This window comes from Epargyreus clarus, unplaced genomic scaffold (assembly GCF_041222505.1).
Source record: "Epargyreus clarus isolate Ecla_fem2 unplaced genomic scaffold, WU_Ecla_fem_2.2 ptg000026l, whole genome shotgun sequence".
Lineage (NCBI taxonomy): Eukaryota > Metazoa > Arthropoda > Insecta > Lepidoptera > Hesperiidae > Epargyreus > Epargyreus clarus.
The window spans coordinates 9,943,780-9,963,618 of record NW_027332233.1 but is presented as its reverse complement, the minus strand read 5'-3'; the positions used below and the strand labels follow the sequence as shown (position 1 = coordinate 9,963,618).

Sequence of the window (19,839 nt, the reverse complement as noted above, 5' to 3'; positions counted from 1 at the left end):
CAATATACACATAACAAAGTTTATATGCTCTGACAAATTACACACGTAGAAATTACTTGTCTCTATCATACGCTTGTAAATAAGAATTCGTGCATAGATTCCGCATACCATTTGAAAGTTAAAATGATTTTGTTCTTTGAGGATTGAAATATTTAAACTTATAGGAAATTTAGTGCTTATTATTATGTACCTATATCTATATAAAGTATGGTTTTAAGTTCGTAGGATGCGATCGTAGTCGACATTTAAATCTTTCATTTCATCAATCATCATAATTCTAATCTTTTAAGTCCCTAAATGTAGATCTTTTAATAACATACCTAGTTATATTTAATGGAAACAACAAAATATTAGCGTGATACGGCAATACATACAGTCAAATCCATCAATTACTGGGAAATGTGACGTGACAATGTTTTCGCACGGCGTTTTTAGTGGAACTTGCATTAAGTAAATGTATTTACTTGATTGCTAGACGAAGAATTGCATCCTATAGTTACGTTAAGCGCTTTTCCACTTTTTAAGTCGGTCATTACACCGATGCGACAACGTGGGAAATCAACTAAAGTTTAAATGTGTATGTGTACTTGTTTTAACTGTTTTTACACTGGTATCCCGGATTAAGAGTTCTGTATCTTAAGCAAACACCAAGTACGTACCTATTGATTTTTATGTTAGCAGATAGGTAGCTTTACAGTATTATTTACTTTTCTACACCTATTCATACTATTCATAGTTCATATAAACTTCAAATGATTATTCAAAAACGATCTTATAAGGTAGGTAATACAACTTTGGCATCAGGATTTTATTACCTAAGAGAAATAAAAAAAAACTTTTTAAACTAAAGATTTTTAACGTACCGATGTAATTAAATACGACATATACATATATTTAATGTTTGTAAGTATTAATTACATTATTTATCATTGTAATGGCTTCGAAAGTCACATTAAAGTCAGTCACATTACGTTTAAATGTGGTGCAGACAGCGCTACGGTTCTTGTTCGCTCTGAAGTTGCATCGAACAATATCGCAACAGTAGAAAATTGGTGTCACAGGGACGTTAACAGCAGATTTTCTTCACTATATCTCCGTTTACTTGTACCTAGTCGTTGCTACTTTAGAGCTTCTATACAGTTGCAGTCGCAATATTTACTAAGTATTAGGTGTTCGAAGATTTTTGTCTGGCACTAGCATAAACCACTCACCGCCATTTTTATTATTTTCAAAGTTGCGAACAATGAAACTAGTTTATAGGTAGACATATATACAAAAGCAAACAAAGCATGCTAAGTAACATTTCTTGTTTAAGTATTTTAGTGTCCTCTACCGGTATATAGCTATTAGTTTCATTGTGCGCTATAATTTCAAAGAAAATAGCAACGTTACACCTCCACATTAAGATTCTATCATCTTTCTGGAAAATCATAGAACTTTTGTTCTGGAATTGGAGTTACAAATACTTATATGTAGGTTAGTTATCAACATACTTGTCTAATGCGAGTAGTTCAGCTCCCACGAAGCAGGATCTTAGCTCGGAGTTCTTGTACACATCGGCTAAAGCTTGCTGCATCTCACTTTCCCTCGTGCTGTTCCCGGTGACGTCGAGGTCGGCGCGCGGCTCCCATGACGACACCACGAATGACCCTCGGAAGGTTTGTCGGTTTAGAGGATCGCCGAATAGGTACATATCTGTAAATATGTAGAAATATTAAAATATGGCAGGGTAATGTTAGCTCAAAATTGTTTTAGGTGGCATTAAAGGTAATTAAACACTATAAATATTATTTATTACTAGAAAGCTTTTCAGTATTACCTATTTATAACTGTATAGTAAGAACTTATTTTCGTCTACTCTGCTGATAACGATGTAAATGATAGGTAAATGTTATAAGTAAATAAGTTTGAAATGTTTAATATTTGGTCCTGCCCCAACTTTTCATTACTAAAAAATGTAATAGGTATATGCTAAATTACAGTTGCTTTTTACAACTTATAAGAGGCATTTTATTTAAAACAAGCTGACAAACTGCAAGTTTCTAAAATAGGTAAATACTAGAAATAGTTAACTGAAGGTCGTCGTATAAATTATGGATTGTTCTTAATAAGTAGAGTGGACGATATTATTGATGAAGTATCCAGCGATCGGATCGGCGGCACGCACTTGTCGCGAGAACGCAAGGCCGCGGGATGTTGGCCTTTCGCGGTGACGGGCTCGAACCCGCATACCCGGCGCTCAGCTAGGGATGGCGATTCTTTCCTAAAAAGATCGATTCTTGAATCGATTCGAATCGAATTGTAAAAAATTGATTCACTAAAAAAACGAAGCCCAAAGAATCGTTTCTCCAAAAATCGATCTTCGGTCTTTTCAGCTGAAAAGGGCGAGGATAGTGGAAATAAGTGTCATCAGGACCAAAGAAGCAGTGAAATATGTATCCGAAAGCAAAATGCCTATAACACATTCAACCAACTTCGAACAAGATCGACTTTCGATTTTCTAGGATGAATGATCGATTCACTGAATTGATCCATCACTTGAGATCGATTAAAATAATCGATTTCTTGGGCCCATAAGATCGATTCTTCGATTAATCGATCTCAGATTGAAAACCCTACGCTCAGCCTCTACGGAAATGCTGATATCATGTTTATATACAAAGGTTTTCAATCACTTTTTAACGAAAAAAAAACAACACGCTATAGCTATTGTACTTTAGTGATTGTAAGTTTGTGAGAAATTTAGACAATTAACCTAATGCTTACTAATGAATGAACTTAACCATGTAACATTTATTCCCAATTACGAATTTGGCATAATAAAAAATCTGTGCTTAGCTGGATAATAACTTGTTTTAGCAACTTACTTAATTTAATTTAACTTTAAGAAAAAATACATATACCTAATAAAAAGCATGACATCCCATGGAATCGATGGTTATATGATATCCTGTTTTTTTTTTAATTTTTCGAACTTTAACACTATTTAATTAAAATAAAATAGTAATTATACTCATTTAAGAAATAATAAGAACGATTATGCCAGTCTTCAAGTTTTATTTTAATAGGAAATTTGTCTACACAAATCAGTTCAACATAGGTTTCAATCAATTCTGTCCACTACGAGATATGAGAAACCAGGGTCATGCATTTTGATTAGATCTGCCTATATAATTACTTTATTAAAGAGCTGCAATTTTAATGTGATTTTTTTCGCTACGCTCTGTAATTATAAAAGACATGGACGCGTCAGAAACTATGATTAGCAAGGCCCCGTGTCTGCAGACATAGAACGGTTCAGACAGTGGTCGTACAAGTATAAATATGTACGACGTATGTATACCTATGTATGGGTATATTTTATCTATCGTCATATTCGCCACACAGTTGCGCAGATATGGTGCACAATAATATTGTTCAAAAAATATTATGTCACGAACCGTGTCTAGCAAAAAGTGGATGAACATAATTAGGTAATCTTCTTGAGATAATTAATCAAATTCTGTATATCACGAATTATCCACACAATCACATCAAATTCATGCTGCTAGCTCTTAAACGTAAGAAAAGTAGAATCTCAGCGAATCATAAGGTTGTTCGACGAAATTAAACGTTTGGGGAAAATATAAAATGCCGTCATTTAAGTATCATTATCAGGTTCAGCCTTGGGGTAGAGCGAGAGGAAACGGTTGCACTAGACGTCATGAGGCAAGTGTCGTCTAAAGAAATTAAAAAATGGGGTTAAATATTTTCTTAGAATTATAATCCGTCTCTGTAAAAAATCGGAGGAAAGAAACGAAATAAAATTTACGTGAAACGAAGACAACGACAAAAGGGCACTGAATGACAATCTTGCTCTGAAGTCATATAAACTGAGACACACTGGTAATTATATTCATTGCATTAAATATATTTTTCCTATTTAAGAAACGGATTGATTTAGTGATTCTCAAATTGCAACAGAGATTACCGAATCGATTATCGATAATAATGTCGCTGTAATGTAATTTATATTCGTTTATATAAGTAATCAAAATTTTAAAATATTAAATTCATCTAGGCGTATAATTTCACGTTCACTGTGAAAATTGCATTTAGTGTAATAAATAATTGCTACATATTACTTTTGTAATGTTAATTGCAAATAACTTTTTTTTTTTTTATAATATAAGAGTAGCAGACGAGCATGCAGTCCACCTGATGGTAAGTGGCTACTGCAGCCCATGGACATCTATAATCAACCCCAGATAGGATTAGATATTCCTACCTGAGGTCGGCCACAGATGCGCCGCTACCCCTGAGGACTAAGCTGGAACGCCTCGGAAAAGTCTGTCTCCCTTACCACACCCTTCATAGATACTGTAGATAATAGTGCAATTTCCTATTGGTAATTAAACTTTTATTAGTTATTTTATTCCAAAGCGAATATATTCTCTTATACATTTCATTTATGTATATAATACTAGCTTTTGCCCGCGGCTTCGCCCGCGTTTAAAAGAAAATAATATAACATACTAACATACATAAAACTGTAAATTCGTACCTCAACTTTGCTAAAGATCACTTGGTCAAATGCATAGTTTTACGAATCAATCCTTACTAATATCGATTAAAATAATCGATGTTTTGGGTCCAAAAGATCGATTCCCCGATTAATCGATCTTAGATCGCCATCCCTAGTTCCCGTAGGATTTCCGGGATAAAAACTATCCTATGTCCTTTCTCGAGCCTCAGACTATCTTTGTACAAAATTTCATTAAAATCGGTTCAGTGGTTTAGGCGTAAAGAAAAGACAACCAGACAGACAGACAGACATACAGAGTTACTTTTGGATTTATAATATTAGTAAGGATCGATTAAAATAATCGATGTTTGGGTCCAAAAGATCCATTCACCGATTAATCGATCTTAGATCGCCATCCCTAGTTCCCGTAGGATTTCCGGGATAAGAACTATCCTATGTCCTTTCTCGAGCCTTAGACTATCTTTGTACAAAATTTCATTAAAATCGGTTCAGTGGTTTAGGCGTGAAGAAAAGACAACCAGACAGACAGACAGACAGACAGACAGACAGAGTTACTTTTGGATTTATAATATTAGTAAGGATTAATAATATACCTAGATACCTACCTACGTATCAGGTATAGTTTTTAGTGTAAGTATCTGCTTCTTGTTTTTGCTATAAAAATATGGAGGTTGATAGGCGCTTGAACGCAAAACAGAAAGTTTTAGAGAGAAAAAAGTATAAGATTACAAGTGTAAATTCGGTGTTCACGAAATCTGACATGTCATCAAGTCATTAGTTCGGATCTCTCCGAGAGAGCGGTTTAAACGTTTAGGCCATAGTGCATTATGCCGGTCAAGTGCGGATTGGTAGACTCTCAGGCGTGTCCGTTTTTTCACTATGATTCATAGTTAAAGCAAGCGATAGGTAATTAATCTCCAATGCCTACGCACAATCTTCTAAAATTAGGTCGTATATTTTATATTTCCACTGAAACCCACAAAGGAAGCCAATTATTTATTATTTTAATTGCCTATTTATAGGTATAACTGTACTAAACGTTGATGCATTTACTTCAAAAAAAACTTATTGTCATCATTTATTACTTAGGTTGTAAAATGTTATGGTGTAATTCTTCTTCTACTTAGTGTATATATCGTTCTCTTAACTATGTTGAGTGGGTAGATGATTGTATTTTTATTGTCGGAGACTCCGATTTAAAAATATCCATTGGTTAAAACAAAACAAACTGACCATTTACTTTAGCGTAATTGGCGTATTATTCGCGTTTTTACACGTAAGTGTCATTAATGCACAAATAAGGCACCTATTCTAATTTGAATACATCTAAACGCATTATATAGCGCACGTTGTATGCATTTCATTTCAATAAATTAAGACTCGTTTTTAAATCAGGCAGGTAAGCTACTCGTATAACTGACTCTGTGTTTAGTTCTGGGCCTGTTTATATTTTCAAAATGTTTGCATTACGTTCTGCTCGCAACTTCATTTAAGGAAATTTAATTAAGCACCTTCGCGCGACAACCTTCGCCGTCCGTGCTGAAAAATCTTTAACCTTTTATATTTATATTTTTTTATAATTATTACTTAAGTATTTGGGCATTAGCTGAGTTCGAAATTGTAATTCGATATACTATTCTGACTAAATTACTAGAAAACCCAAAATATTTGACATAACATCGTAACATTACAATTTTTTAAGTGTAGGTAGGTATTTGTTTAAGCATATAAACGACTAAAAACCGATGGTTGTCGTGAACCCAAAATTCTATAAAGAAAAAGCATATGAGCCTAAAGCCTACACCTCATTATAAAGACATCGCTAATTTACTGTAAGATTTGATTAAGCCTATAAACGACTAAAAACCGATGGTTTTCAACCCAAAATTCTATAAAGAAAAAACATATGAGCCTAAAGCCTACACCTCATTATAAAGACATCGCTAATTTACTGTAAGATAAGATAGCCTAATAGGTATAGAGCGGTACCAACGGCCGAGGTAGACAGCGAGCGCGGCGAGCAGCAGCAGCACCAGCAGCGCGGCCAGCGCGGCGCAGCAGCCGCGGCACGAGCGGCTCAGCTTGCGCCGCGTGAACCGGATGTCGCTGCTCACCGACATCGTGGACTCGGGCGGCCGGTGCGCGCGACATCGCCGCTGACCACTGCGCGACCAACCGTACCCTAGCTGCGGACAAAAATATATAAAGATTAACAAATTAAAGGATAAAATAAGCTAGAGCTCTACGTAGATTAAGGTTTAGGTACCTATTTTGGTTATAGAGTAATTCAAATTCAAGGGAGGTAGAGTATCTATGATTCGACCGGGGGCGAGCACCGTCACACTTTTCTGAGGTGAAGGAGTTCCTGCGTTTCAATGGAAGAGTGCGGACGCCAGCTGACTAATACATAAGTGCCAACTCTTCCGTAATCAGCTTCAGAAAGAATAAATGTTCCAAATGGAGATATTAAAGATGTTCATGGAGGGTAGTGAAATCAGGTTTGTAAATATGTCAGTAGTGATACGTAGGTGATTAGGAGGATATTTGCAAGTAGGTACAATTCAGCCGGGCATCCGCAAAAGTAGCATTTAATTCAATATTTTTGTTTTGGACGTAGGTATATTAATTTCCCAAGTACATAAATTGGTATATATCATTCAAAGACATCGAACAATGTAGCGCATGATTGTATTGTATGTTTGTTGCGTAGGCGATCGTATGTTGTTTTGGTTGTATGGCATTGCATTGCAATCCATATTCAAAAACCAATACAAAAAACCAAGGTTTCATTCAAGGTTCATAAAGATTTCTTCAATACTTATTATTTGTACGTGTCCAATGCTCAGACCTTTAAATGTAAAGAGCTACGCAGATACAAACCCATTGCCGATTTGCGGCAAATATATTGATTTCAATTGTGGTTAGAATATGGAGATATACTTCGTGAATATTATTTAAACAACTACCGCATTCTAACCTTATAAGCTTATTTGCAGGGCACGAATGCTAAAACCAGTTTTCTAAAGTTTACAGGAAGTATTCACGCATATAAGATGTTTTTTACAAGAAAAAAATGAAAAACTATTGATGTGGCGTTACAGCTATAAATCTGGGCTGTATCGTATAGGTATCTAATATACCTATGTAATATTTTATTTGTAAAATAGATAGATGTAAGTTAGTACTTAATCCCTAAAGATATTGTCCCTTTAATATATTATCAGCTATAATTCTTAATACCTACTCTTTCAATGTAGATAAAATCGTAGGCGTATTATGTCACATGGGTAGGTTAGACAGAAAAACAGATTGGGATTTTTTCTGCATATCTGCTGAAACATGTTTACAACTTATTAAAGTGAAAAACCCTCAAGTTTTGTGAGAATGCAACTAATTCTGTACAAGGATGCGTCATGACATCACGACACATAAACTGGTATTTTATTAGTATGTGTAGAACGTTTCCAGCGCAGCGGCATGTTCTCTATTTGATGTAGAACGCACCTTAAAATATTAGAATTTGTGAAATTTATTTCTTGCTAACCAAATTATAAATAGAGGCAGCGAGTAGGTAGTAAAGATGGTCAATTATTGCCAATGACCAATCTTCCAATATTTTTTTCCAATACATTATTAATATCTGAATAGGAAGGATCTAAATAATATCCAAATCTAAATAATAGGAATAATATAAATCATATTAATAACTTATCCTTAAGTAAGCGAATATGAAAATAACTTTACAAACTCGGTAGAACTTTTTAAGCTACGATAAGTTTAGCTATACGAACAAACACAAATGTTGTCTTTATATCTGTTTTGATAAAACAAATCAATTCGCGAGACGTTAGCTACTCAGGTATTATAGGTAGGTACTATCACTTCGCATCCACCGCGAGTTAATACCAAATAAACCTGTTTTAAGACAGCCAGTTTCCTTTAATAGCTGTACTTGTTTAAATTCAGGATTTCCATATGTCTAACGAGGCCAGTAAACAAGTTTATCTACGATGTCTTAGGCACTTGAGGTCTAAATATCTATCTCAAGGAATCTATCTACCTACGTTACCTACGTACATGCATTTTTTATTTATACGATATGTTAACATCTGCTGGTTTGAGTATTTCAAATAAACTATACAGTATTTAAAGAAGTAATAGGTAAACTTCATGCTGATTATGTGTATCGAATTACAATTTTTATAAATAACTGTACGCTGCACTAAAGCGTATAATATCTAAATAACGAAAAACAACTCTGTTAGTAAACAAGTTCCCATTTGACCATTTTGTCTATTTCTAAACTACTTAATATTGCAAATAAGTAAAATTTTATCGTTTGTTTATAATGTAGAGTAGAGAGTAACTGTAGTTTTATTTTTTTTAATATTTGAAATTAAATAGGTATTTTGTCATTTATCAAAAGCAACACGATTTCTAATCTATAAGTCCCTTCTGCAATAACACAATTTTGTAGTTAAATAAATTAAAATCACTTAATTGTAAGTGTATGAATCGCGGTCTGATATTATTTCAGTATGGTAGCTTTTCCTTCTATACCACACGTGGTGGATTAACAGGTTTTAATATTCACAGCTGCTATAAAAGCTCTCACCATGTTTTCACTACAGTGTTTGGACTTATTTATGCAAAAGAAAAAGTAAACCTAAACCTCATAAACTCTTAACTTGTTGACAGCCCAATTGTTCATAAATAAGACGTCAAAATAAACAAATACTTATGGCGGATGTGATATACCATTATTTTAAGTGAAAATGATTTTTGCTACATGGGTACCAAATTAAGAGTCTCATTAAGATAATTCTAAAAGTATATGTTAAGTAATAACACAAAATTAATAAACAACAATGACAAATATCAAAGGACCAAGTTTAGATACTTTTTTGACACTATAAAACAACTTCATGGTACTGCAAAAATAGACAACACCGCCTTAATCAAAACAAATGACACTACAAGTTTGAAATCTTAAGATTTAACTTGTTGAATGCATGTTTACGTCTGTCATTTAGTTGTAATTAATTTTAAATTATCATAGGCTCTATCTGGCCTTCATCTATATTAAATGTCGTGTGAAGTTATAAAGTAAAGTACCTTTTATTCACGAATATTGATCAATGTGGTTTCTTTGTCTACTTACAACATTTGTCGTGGTACAAGTGGTAGATCTATCTATTATTAACTGCATAGATATACAGAGTGAAAGGGAGCTAGTTCATTATAGCGCTAAATAATACGGCAAGTTATTTAAAATCAATTTATATATTGACAGGGTATAAAAAGACAATTTCCTTGGCACACTGAGGTACTTTCAAACTAGATTTAAACTAAAAATGTATACATACACATAAAATATCCCTTTATAATAATAATAATTGTTTATTTCGGATGTGTCCATAGACGGGTTAGTAACAATTTCACTTATATAACTAGTGTAAGTAACAAATACACGAATCAGTAGGACATAGGACATACTACTTTGCGCAAAAGTGTGACGATGCCATGTGTAAAGACATCCAATATTTCTGTATGGGCCCGTCCCACCTGTTCGCCACAGTTTGCAGCTTTACTCGTATGTCCGTCTCCGATTTTTATGCAAGTGAATGCTACTGCGATGTTTCGATGTTTCTATGGTCACAGAATTTGCATAATAGGTTCTCTTAAAAGGCTTGGAAGCTTCATACAGTCCTTTTATAGATTACTTTTTACCGAACTGCAGATCCATGTTTTTTGAGCGAGTTCAGTTGACTTATATAGCAGTGGTTTGAGCATTTCTAGGAGCTGCATCTGCATTCCTGTCCCCCTTAGCGATGCCAAACATTAATCTAATGTGTTAAATGTTTTTTTGAAAATGTAGAGGGGAGCAACTGCTCTACACTACTCATACACTAAAAGTACTTTTAACAAAGACATGTTTACGTGATATCTGTAATCGTTATTATTCAATCGTTTTATTTGTTCAAGATCTTGGCCGAACAATTCAGTTCAACTCGCCTCCTATTCAATGAGGACGATTACGTATGTCGTTTAAAGATATATTATACTGCTGACAAACTAATCTTTTGTTATACAAGTCACGTTATTTTCGCACAATAACTCTGGGAGGAATATTTGAATAGCATCGATTCAATAGGCATCTAATATTCTAATTATGTGCTTATACGTAAGTTTGTGATGAAATATGTACGTACACTATTGTATCATATTGGAAAATCCCGTGAAATAGCTTATATCTAAATAATAGATTGAAATAATAAAAATAATTTATTGTACTTCAACGTATGTGGCTCTAGCTACGTATTCTGGAAAGGCTCTATTAATAATTAGTATATTTATCACAGTCTCCGTGTACCATTAATGCTGATTTACATTAATTTCTGAAAATATTTTCAATAGACGAAGGTGATGAGAAATACGTATGTATGTACATAGGAGCCATAATTAGACCTAGCTCCTTTGTTGGGCACCGCCTTACAAGTTTGGTTAGCCTTTACCATATATTTATTATTATAGGTCTCTAGCATGAGTTTAGGGCAGTGGCCATACATATTCCATAATTTATCAGGCTTAAGAACTGAGAACGTTACGTACCTAAAGTTTAAAATATGTACTTGAGATCTAAGAAGAACAAAGAATTAAGTACAGAGCTTTAAAGTTTTGCCAAAAGTTACGAATATAGAGTAGCTAAATAAAAGGTTGAATGGCCACCCCACCAGACACCATCCCTACAAGTAGCTACGCAAGCAAAGATGAATGAATGAATGAATATATGCCGTTACTCACTCACATGACTTCTAAATATTATAGTAAGAAAAGGACTCCTTTTGCTGCGCAAGACGATATCGTAATAATACCCGGCGGGAATATCTATCGTATTGTCCGTTCATAAGAAGTCTCAAGATTCCTCCAAATATAGACTTTTGAAAATCCAGTCCCTCTTCACATATTCAATAGGTTTTTATTGAGTAGAATGAATTGGGAAGGGATAGTTTTAAGTTACGGAAATTATGATTTTGATCCTACATTACCATTACTACAACGATTTGGCACTATCTATAAATTGATTCTAAAGGGGTTGGTAAAGGCAAGACTTGACTCATCGCTCAATTTATCCTCAAAATCCTCTAAGGAGATTTTAGAAAGAAATATACTTAAACTCTATTTTATTGTCATTACAATAAACGTCTTAAAAATTGACAAAAAAGTGTATCTATAAAAGTATTTAACTCACCTAAATAAACATTTAAAGGTATGGGTAGTGCAAGTACGTAGAAATAACAAAAACAAAATAAAGCGGAAATAAGTTTTTTTTTTTTTTGACATCATGCTCGCTTTTAATCGTGATCTAATCACATTGCTTACACAACCACCGTTTTTCTATAGATTTGATGTGTTGAAATTTTATGAGCTGTATCATTCAATCTCTAACAGAATACTGTAATAAAGCTATATCCACCTAAATGCCAATACTTTAAAATTGCCTCCACCGTCCACGAATGTTGCTTAAGATCGTTCCTTTGGTACTTACATAAAATGTTGCAAAACTTACGCAGCATTCCAATAATAAAAATACTAAATATGGTACGATCTGCAGTCGATAACATTATTATTTATGACGGAATTATAGTAGGTATAGTAGGATACTAAAAAGTTTTTTTTTTTTTTTATAATATAAGAGTAGCAGACGAGCATGCAGTCCACCTGATGGTAAGTGGCTACTGCCGCCCATGGACATCTGTAATCAACCCCAGATAGGATTAGATATACCTACCTGAGGTCGGCCACAGATGCGCCGCTACCCCGGAGGACTAAGCTGGAACGCCTCGGAAAAGTTTGTCTCCCTTACCACGCCCTTCAAATCGGAACACAGCAGCGCCTAACACAGCTTTATCTAAATATCAAATTAATTACATACCAAAATATACTTATTACTATTGTTATATATTTGTTACTTATAACAACAGTAAACAACATCGACCCATTACCGTCCCACTGCTGGGCACGAGACCTCGCTCAGAAAGAGAAGGATTAGGCCATAGTCCACCGCACTGACCAAGTGGCCACTCGGACACCTCGATCGAGAGGCCGAATTTCAACCACTGCTTCTTACCACCTTTACTTATATTTGTTCAAAGCTGACTAGTGAGTGACTATAATTAATTCATACTACATTTAATACTGGCTATATAATGTAATTTAAATAAATATGTAGTGGGTTGATGTGTTAGATATTACGAATTCAGATCACTTTTACCCTAAATGGTATTACGTTTCATTTATTTGTAAAATAGAGTGCCCGTTACAACTTTGGCGTTCAGTGTTTCGACACAAAGATTGTAACACAGTAAATTATCATGAAACTTTAGCATGGACTTACTGTGAACTACTAAAATACCTGACGCTGTTTCTCGACCACAAAAACGTGACACGCCTGAGTTCTGACATACAAATGGCATTTGAACACAAATGCGTCGCACAAAGAGAATACTTGGAGGTGTTCTAGAGTCGATACGGTCACATAGGTACCTGTAATATGATAACAAGGCCAAGTTTTGATTGCATAGAGAACACATTTGACTGAATAGATCCTACCAGTGCCAAGTAATAGTAATTACTATTACTTGGCACTGGTAGGAGCACTATTAATTACTATTATTTTTATTGAGCTGGAATGGAAATGAGTTTTACTTTATGTTAATTAATAACAAGCTAGATATTTTAATAGCAAATCTAAAGGAAGACGGACTGCACGTATCTATTATGAACTATTATTACATTAATAATCTATTTTATAGCGAATGAGAACAGCTTTTCCATTATGCATCGTATAATTTTGCGAACATTTCAAACGCACAAAGAGATAATCTCGGTAGCAAACCGCTTGCATCTTGCACTTGTGCGCGCGACCTACATTTATCGCACGTTTTTGCTCGACGACTACAAAATAGAGGCGCTGAGCACGCCTCAGCCTTTTCGCTGGTTTCTATTCAGATCTCCAGCACTAACAATGCGAACGCCCTCACTTTCATCCGACAGTGCATTGATATTTCTAACACCTGCCAATTCTATATACAACCTGTTCTACTCTACTATGACTCTACATTACCTAGTTTATTAATATAAATTACACGTGGGCATCGTTACTCCAAATATGTAATGAATATAGTTATTACTGCATTAGACTGACTGGCAGATGTATTAGTTGTTGACGTGAATCTTTTAGTTCGGTAAGGGATTCAACCCCTAAAACACATGCAATGAAAACATGTCGCCTCTTCGATGCATAAAGTTCGATGACCGCGTGGCAGAGGTAATTCATTTATATGATAAAATTAGAAGAGCAAAGTACCCAATACTCATAATCTTTGGGACCCATGCTGCCAGGTAGCGCCCATGCTTCAAGACGTGTCTCGCAATTTAGTTTAAAATTGACGTTTACAGACGAGTGCTTCCTTGTACTGTAATTATAATAGGTATCCACCAAACTAAAAAAAAACTGGCTGATAAAACGCCTCTTGTTAATTACCGACGTCAAGGCTCACATTCTCCACTTATTTCTATTAAATAGATTTGACCTATCAAAATAAGTACCAATTTCTACGCCGATTCCTGAATGAAGATTGCAACCAATAAACCAATTCAATTTTTATATAATAACTACAAATTGAATCATTAGCAATATCTTTTTCGTTGTACAATGACTCACGCTCGAGTGTTACATGACTTCCCAATGGGTAGATGAGGTACATCAGAAAGTCGTAGGACTCCGAATGGATGACCCTATAACGCAAATGTTCGCGAAAAATAAATTAATCAATAAATATCATTGAAGATTGTCTATTTACCAAATGTATAATTGGTAATTTATCAGTGCTTATGTTAAACTACCATGTGTAGTAATAATCGAAAGCTAATTGAAAGAATGACTAAATACTTGTGAACTTAATTTATGGAATGGGGATAAATTATTATTAACCAATGAACGGAATAGACCTCAAAACAGGTTGGACAAATACCTAATGTTGTTTCAATAAAAAAATGGTATAAAGTATATTCTTAATATATTATTAATAAATATAAGCATCAAATAAAATGGATATATTTAAGAATAGGCTTCGATGCAAATATATAACAGTTTGCAGGCTTATGATAATAATACTCCTGACTTAAACTATTAAACCACGATTTCATAACTCCATAAAGATCAACGCTAAGTTATAGAGCGTTACATATCTAAATGTCATCGACATTAATACATCCGGCTGTTAGACCGCTGACTACAATGGAGTTTATCCGGCGTGTACCGGCAAAGAAAGCAGCAATTAAAATCTGGAAGCCGGCAGCGTGAGCTGATGTGAAAGTAGCCCGATAAGATGTTGTCAACCGGTTCGCTCACGTCATCGTGATGTGTTAATATAATTACCTATCCCTACTCTACTTACATGAATGAATCCCTACTATATAAACGATAATTTAAAATAAAAAGAGTGTGTCTGATTTATCATTACATAGCCTAAATTATTGAAGCTATAGACATGAAATTTGTGATTCTTTTACGACGTATGCTAAGAAAGAATATTTGAGGACATAAAATAAATGATGAAATTTGATTAAAAATCCAATCCAAGCACTTTTAAAAATGATACATATTTGGCTTTCTGGTTATAAATAATTGTGAAACACGTTTTTCAGTTCCTGGGGAAGTCGTTGAAAGCTCGTTTCGTGCAGGCCCACTATAAAACACTTACAACTTGTTGGATATAATATTTTTTCATAAATTATACTAGCGGATCGGAACAGGAGCTCCCCTGAAATTTATGGATTCTATCGTAATCTATTCTGGGTAATATTGAGTAACTCAGTTTATTATAAGATTAAGTACCTATTAAGTTTCTATTATGCTTTGAATAATAACATAATATAGCTCATGTGTTATTTGTAAGTACATTATGAAAGCTTTAAAACCGAAAATTGTTAAATAGATCCTATGCAGATAAATAGTAGATGTATAAAAACTAAACGATCAGTATTAAATTCGTACATGTGAGACATTCGATTTTACAAATAGAATAATACTTACCTACATTAGAATATTGTATTTCATACTCACAAATACCTACTTTGGTCCGTTTCAGCGGGTTTACATTTCCATGTAGGGTACTGAGTGTAATTGGATAGCCACTGCGGTTCTTGGCCAACTATTTTGAAATACTAGCCGCTAGGTAACTGGGTAGCTACCTAAGTTCACCATGTACCCATTAATTACTATTAGCTACCGTAGTACTCCTGTAACCTTCCCGTAACCGTTCCCAGAGAAATAAACTGGGCAATACTAACGATATATGAAGCCCTACCGTAATATTAAGGGTTGTTGTTATAAAGGGTTTAACCCTCATTGACTTCAAGTTTATAAGGAAAGTACTTAAACATCTGCCATTCCCAATTGGATTCCATTTCTACATTCCGAAGCTGACAGGAGATCCATTACTTGAAATAAAGCTCATTTAGAGCTTAACATCATTTGGAATATCCAATTACTAATTTCTATCAAATTATGCGTAAATCCCTACCTCACCGTAATATTTTTCTTGTGATATCTAGACATTTGGTTAATACTCAATGCTTTTTAGTTTTCATTCATTCATATAGGTACCTAATTAAAACTGTACACTACACAGTTTTGTAAAGTAAAAATTAGGGAAGCGGCCATAAAACGCCTTCAACAACTCATTCAAGAATTGACAGAATGCTATAAATCAATATTTTATATTATCCTGTTAAATTGTTAGCGGTTGTTTGTTATTTATTTTGTTGTAGATATTGTATTGCATTGTACGGAAAACACGCAAGAAAAAATATGACAGTATAATTTCCTTCTAATAAAACAGCTTTCAATGTAGCGTAAATATTTTGGTCTATAATACTAATTCAGTTCTTATAAAGATGAAACTTGTGACTAAAGCGAATTTCAGACGGCAATGAACTTTTTCAAATTTGCTCACCTTGATGCAACGTTTGATCATTTAAAGCGATACTTTTATGAAACACAGTAATACCAGACTACACGTAGATATAGATACTACCTATATACATTTATTTCCTTAGCGCTACCTTGAGTATCCATTAATATGAAAAAGCCACGCTGTTTTTGTCCAATGGATAACCATTGGACAATTCCTGTAAGGGAAAAATAATATGCCTACTAATTTGCGTCAATCTATTGGGCAGAGGTCTTCTCACAAAAGTAGAGATGGGTCGATAGGTAATAAACTTGTGATCCACCGCGCCAAGAGCCAAGTGCGGATAGGAAAATTTCACACACCTTCGAAATCTTTTCTTAAATTAAAGATCTCTCACGTATGCTGGTTCCTTTACGACGTTTCCCTTCACCATCAAAAATGTGATAATAAATTTCTAATACGCACATAATTTATTTCATACATTCATATTTTAAATATTAGATTTGGGTGCCTGGAATGCGTATCTTAGAGCGTCAGATTGAGAGCGAATTTTTACAGTTATTTACCTACATACTTTTGTTTATTTGTAGAAATAGTTTTTGTTTAGAGGCTATTTCGCATCTTATAAACGGTGACTAGTTTGAGACACATTTGACACCGTTGTGGTCAGCGAACTGACGGCGACCCGGATCGCATCACTCGCCAGCGTTGCCGTTAGCATCCACTGACACACTTCCACTCTCACAAGTGCTTTACTGATTTACCAAAAAGTAAAACTGCGACAGGTGTTGTGCCACTTTGCTATTTCACAACAGGTGGCTGAACGAAGCTTGCGTTGAATTTAATAAATAAATACTTATAACAAGTAGCTTTTAAAACAATGTGCGCTATAATTTATAAAAAAAAAGATTAGCTCTCAAAATGAAATATGCGCCAATATAGTTATAGCTCTTTACATTAGGTAATAATGATGTCTATAGTGTATTGAGTCTATCTACTCTATCGTAAATTCTGATTTTGAAACTCGAAACAAATAAACTGAAATGGGTCACCATCATCACAATTATTTCTCTTATGTTATGCTAATGTACTGGCGTGCTCAAACGAATCTCCTCTGTATTTTTGATAAAAAAAACCTATATCTTATGTAGTTTCCTGTAGAAAATATAGCACATTCTAATTGTTATAAAAAACAAAGCATTTATTTTATTTATTTGAAAGGTATTTTTATCAATTCATAGGTAGGTAGATGAAACCAGTGTTTAAAATATAGAAATAGAAAAATAATCAATATTATTATATTCAATTATTTATCAGCCTCAGATAAAGAAAGAATATTAACACTTAATTACTTAGTCAATAAGTTTCATATCACGAGTAGGTACGTATAGTTACAAAACTTCCTGTTCAAAAACTCAGCAACTGGCTAACTGGTTTTGATATTGGTAATGCTGGCTAGTGGACTTTTATTAATAACAACTCTTGTTCGCATACATGTGTGCTTGTAATGACTGACACCTAGTTCAAGGACCTTAATTTGTGAACTTACAATGTCCGGCATAATGGTTGGTTGGTATAGTTTTAACTATCTTACAAACAGTAATTATTAAAGTGTGACAGTAACTGGAAAAGTATGAAGAAAATTAAAGTGTCAAGACAGAGAGTTTATACGTTTAAATTGAATTTACTTTGTTTAGCTATACAGTTACTTATATACTTATTATAGATATTTTATGCTGCCCCTAGAAGTACAGAGTAATGTAACTCAAGTCTTAAGTATGTACAAAGCTTATGTTATGTTTTATCTATATGACCTGCGTAAGAAATAAAGAGCTTACTTATTAAACAAAAGAGCGTCTTAATGCACAAAGCGATTAGATAAGTTAAGTGATTAAAAAGTGTCAGTTAAGATCCAATTATTTTTGTAAATGTATTTTATTTCAAACAAAATAGATAAGCACCTACTTGGGGTCCTCCTCACTTTTCTATCGTAACTTTGGGTTTTAGAATAGTTGAAGCGGGCACTACGAAAATGAAGGTAGTTAAATAACATACTTAATTAAACATAAAGTAAACCGAATTGTTTGTGACTGCAGAAGTAAGCTGCGACAATTATTTGTGAAGGGTGTTATAAATAACTTTTGCAGTGTTTTTCAACGTTTGGGTCGCCTTTGGGAAGACGTAAAGCCTCTATAAGAAGATAACAAGGCATCGCGAAATCTGAATAAAAAAGGAACAAAAAAGTAAATATAAACTTCAAAAACGTCTTTTCACATAAAGAGGGGGTCGTGCCGTGAGAAAGATTGAAAAACACTGGACTAGTATTATCGTTAGCCCAGTAAAAGGTGGCAACGCCTCGACCGACCTTCCATACATAAATCCTTAACCCTACATAACGATTTTAATATAAAATACAAGCAGTTTCTGCTTTTAGGTATATGTAACGTAAAACAGATCTACCGACAAATTGCTATAATAAATGGCAATACTTTCCAAGTTCGTTATTTGCAACTAATCGATTTGTATGTAGGTAAAACTTATTTAGGAAACAAAATACATTTTATTATACTTGAAAATAATCTAAATCGATTGTGCAATGAAATTGATCAATTATAGTAAATAGGAGGTATTTTCTTAATCTAAATGATTTCAATTTGCTTTTTGCCTTGCCAAACGTTTACGTTATATTTCTCATGAAATACTTTTTAAAGATATACACATTAGAGACAGTTAATGAGTACTAAAATATGTTAATTTTATTCAGATATTTAGCTGACAAAGCGAATTAATGAGTCTGTTCTATTCAATAATTTCTCCATTCAATGTTAACGATGAATCAGATGCGTGCCAGATAAATTAATTAACATCCCGCCGGGCCACAATAGATGCTAGCGCTCACCTCAGACTCCCAGGACTCCTTCACGTTACGCGGTTTGCTCTCCTTCATGCTTCCAGACACCGTCATCGCTACCCCCGGAACGACCACTTCACACTTGCCCTCCGTACGTTAAACTGTCATTCACCGTTCATCGGTCACTGAATCGTCAATGCACTCATGAACCACTATCGCTTTCTGTTATCTGCGAATCAATAATGTGTAAACATTGTTCGCAGCGTCGTGTGGCGGAGCGGCGAGCACGTGCGGAGCGGGCGCGCGCGGACCGCGGAGTGAGCGCGGCGCGGCGGTAACGGGCGCGGACTACAGTTAACTTTCTCTTCGACTACTCGCACGACCATAACATGCACCATCGAAAGTCTTTGCGACCCCAGCATCACGGGTCAAAGCTTCATTGATTGCTTCTTCTATTTCCATTTATATACTTTGAATTAATG

The 19,839-nt window shown here is 34.4% G+C and overlaps 1 protein-coding gene across 1 annotated transcript in view; it reads right to left on the bottom strand.

Annotated features, from left to right (window-relative positions):
- Window positions 1-19,609, bottom strand: part of LOC140752935 (atrial natriuretic peptide-converting enzyme) — a 29,960-nt gene extending 10,351 nt beyond the window's left edge. The window contains exons 1-3 of the mRNA XM_073087234.1: window positions 19,406-19,609; window positions 6,519-6,711; window positions 1,494-1,695 (exon numbers count right to left, since the gene is read on the bottom strand). Of these exons, the coding sequence (XP_072943335.1) occupies window positions 1,494-1,695; window positions 6,519-6,711; window positions 19,406-19,471 (461 nt within the window). The 5' untranslated portion in view covers window positions 19,472-19,609. The remainder of the gene's footprint in view (window positions 1-1,493; window positions 1,696-6,518; window positions 6,712-19,405) is intronic.
- Window positions 19,610-19,839: the final 230 nt, after the last annotated feature.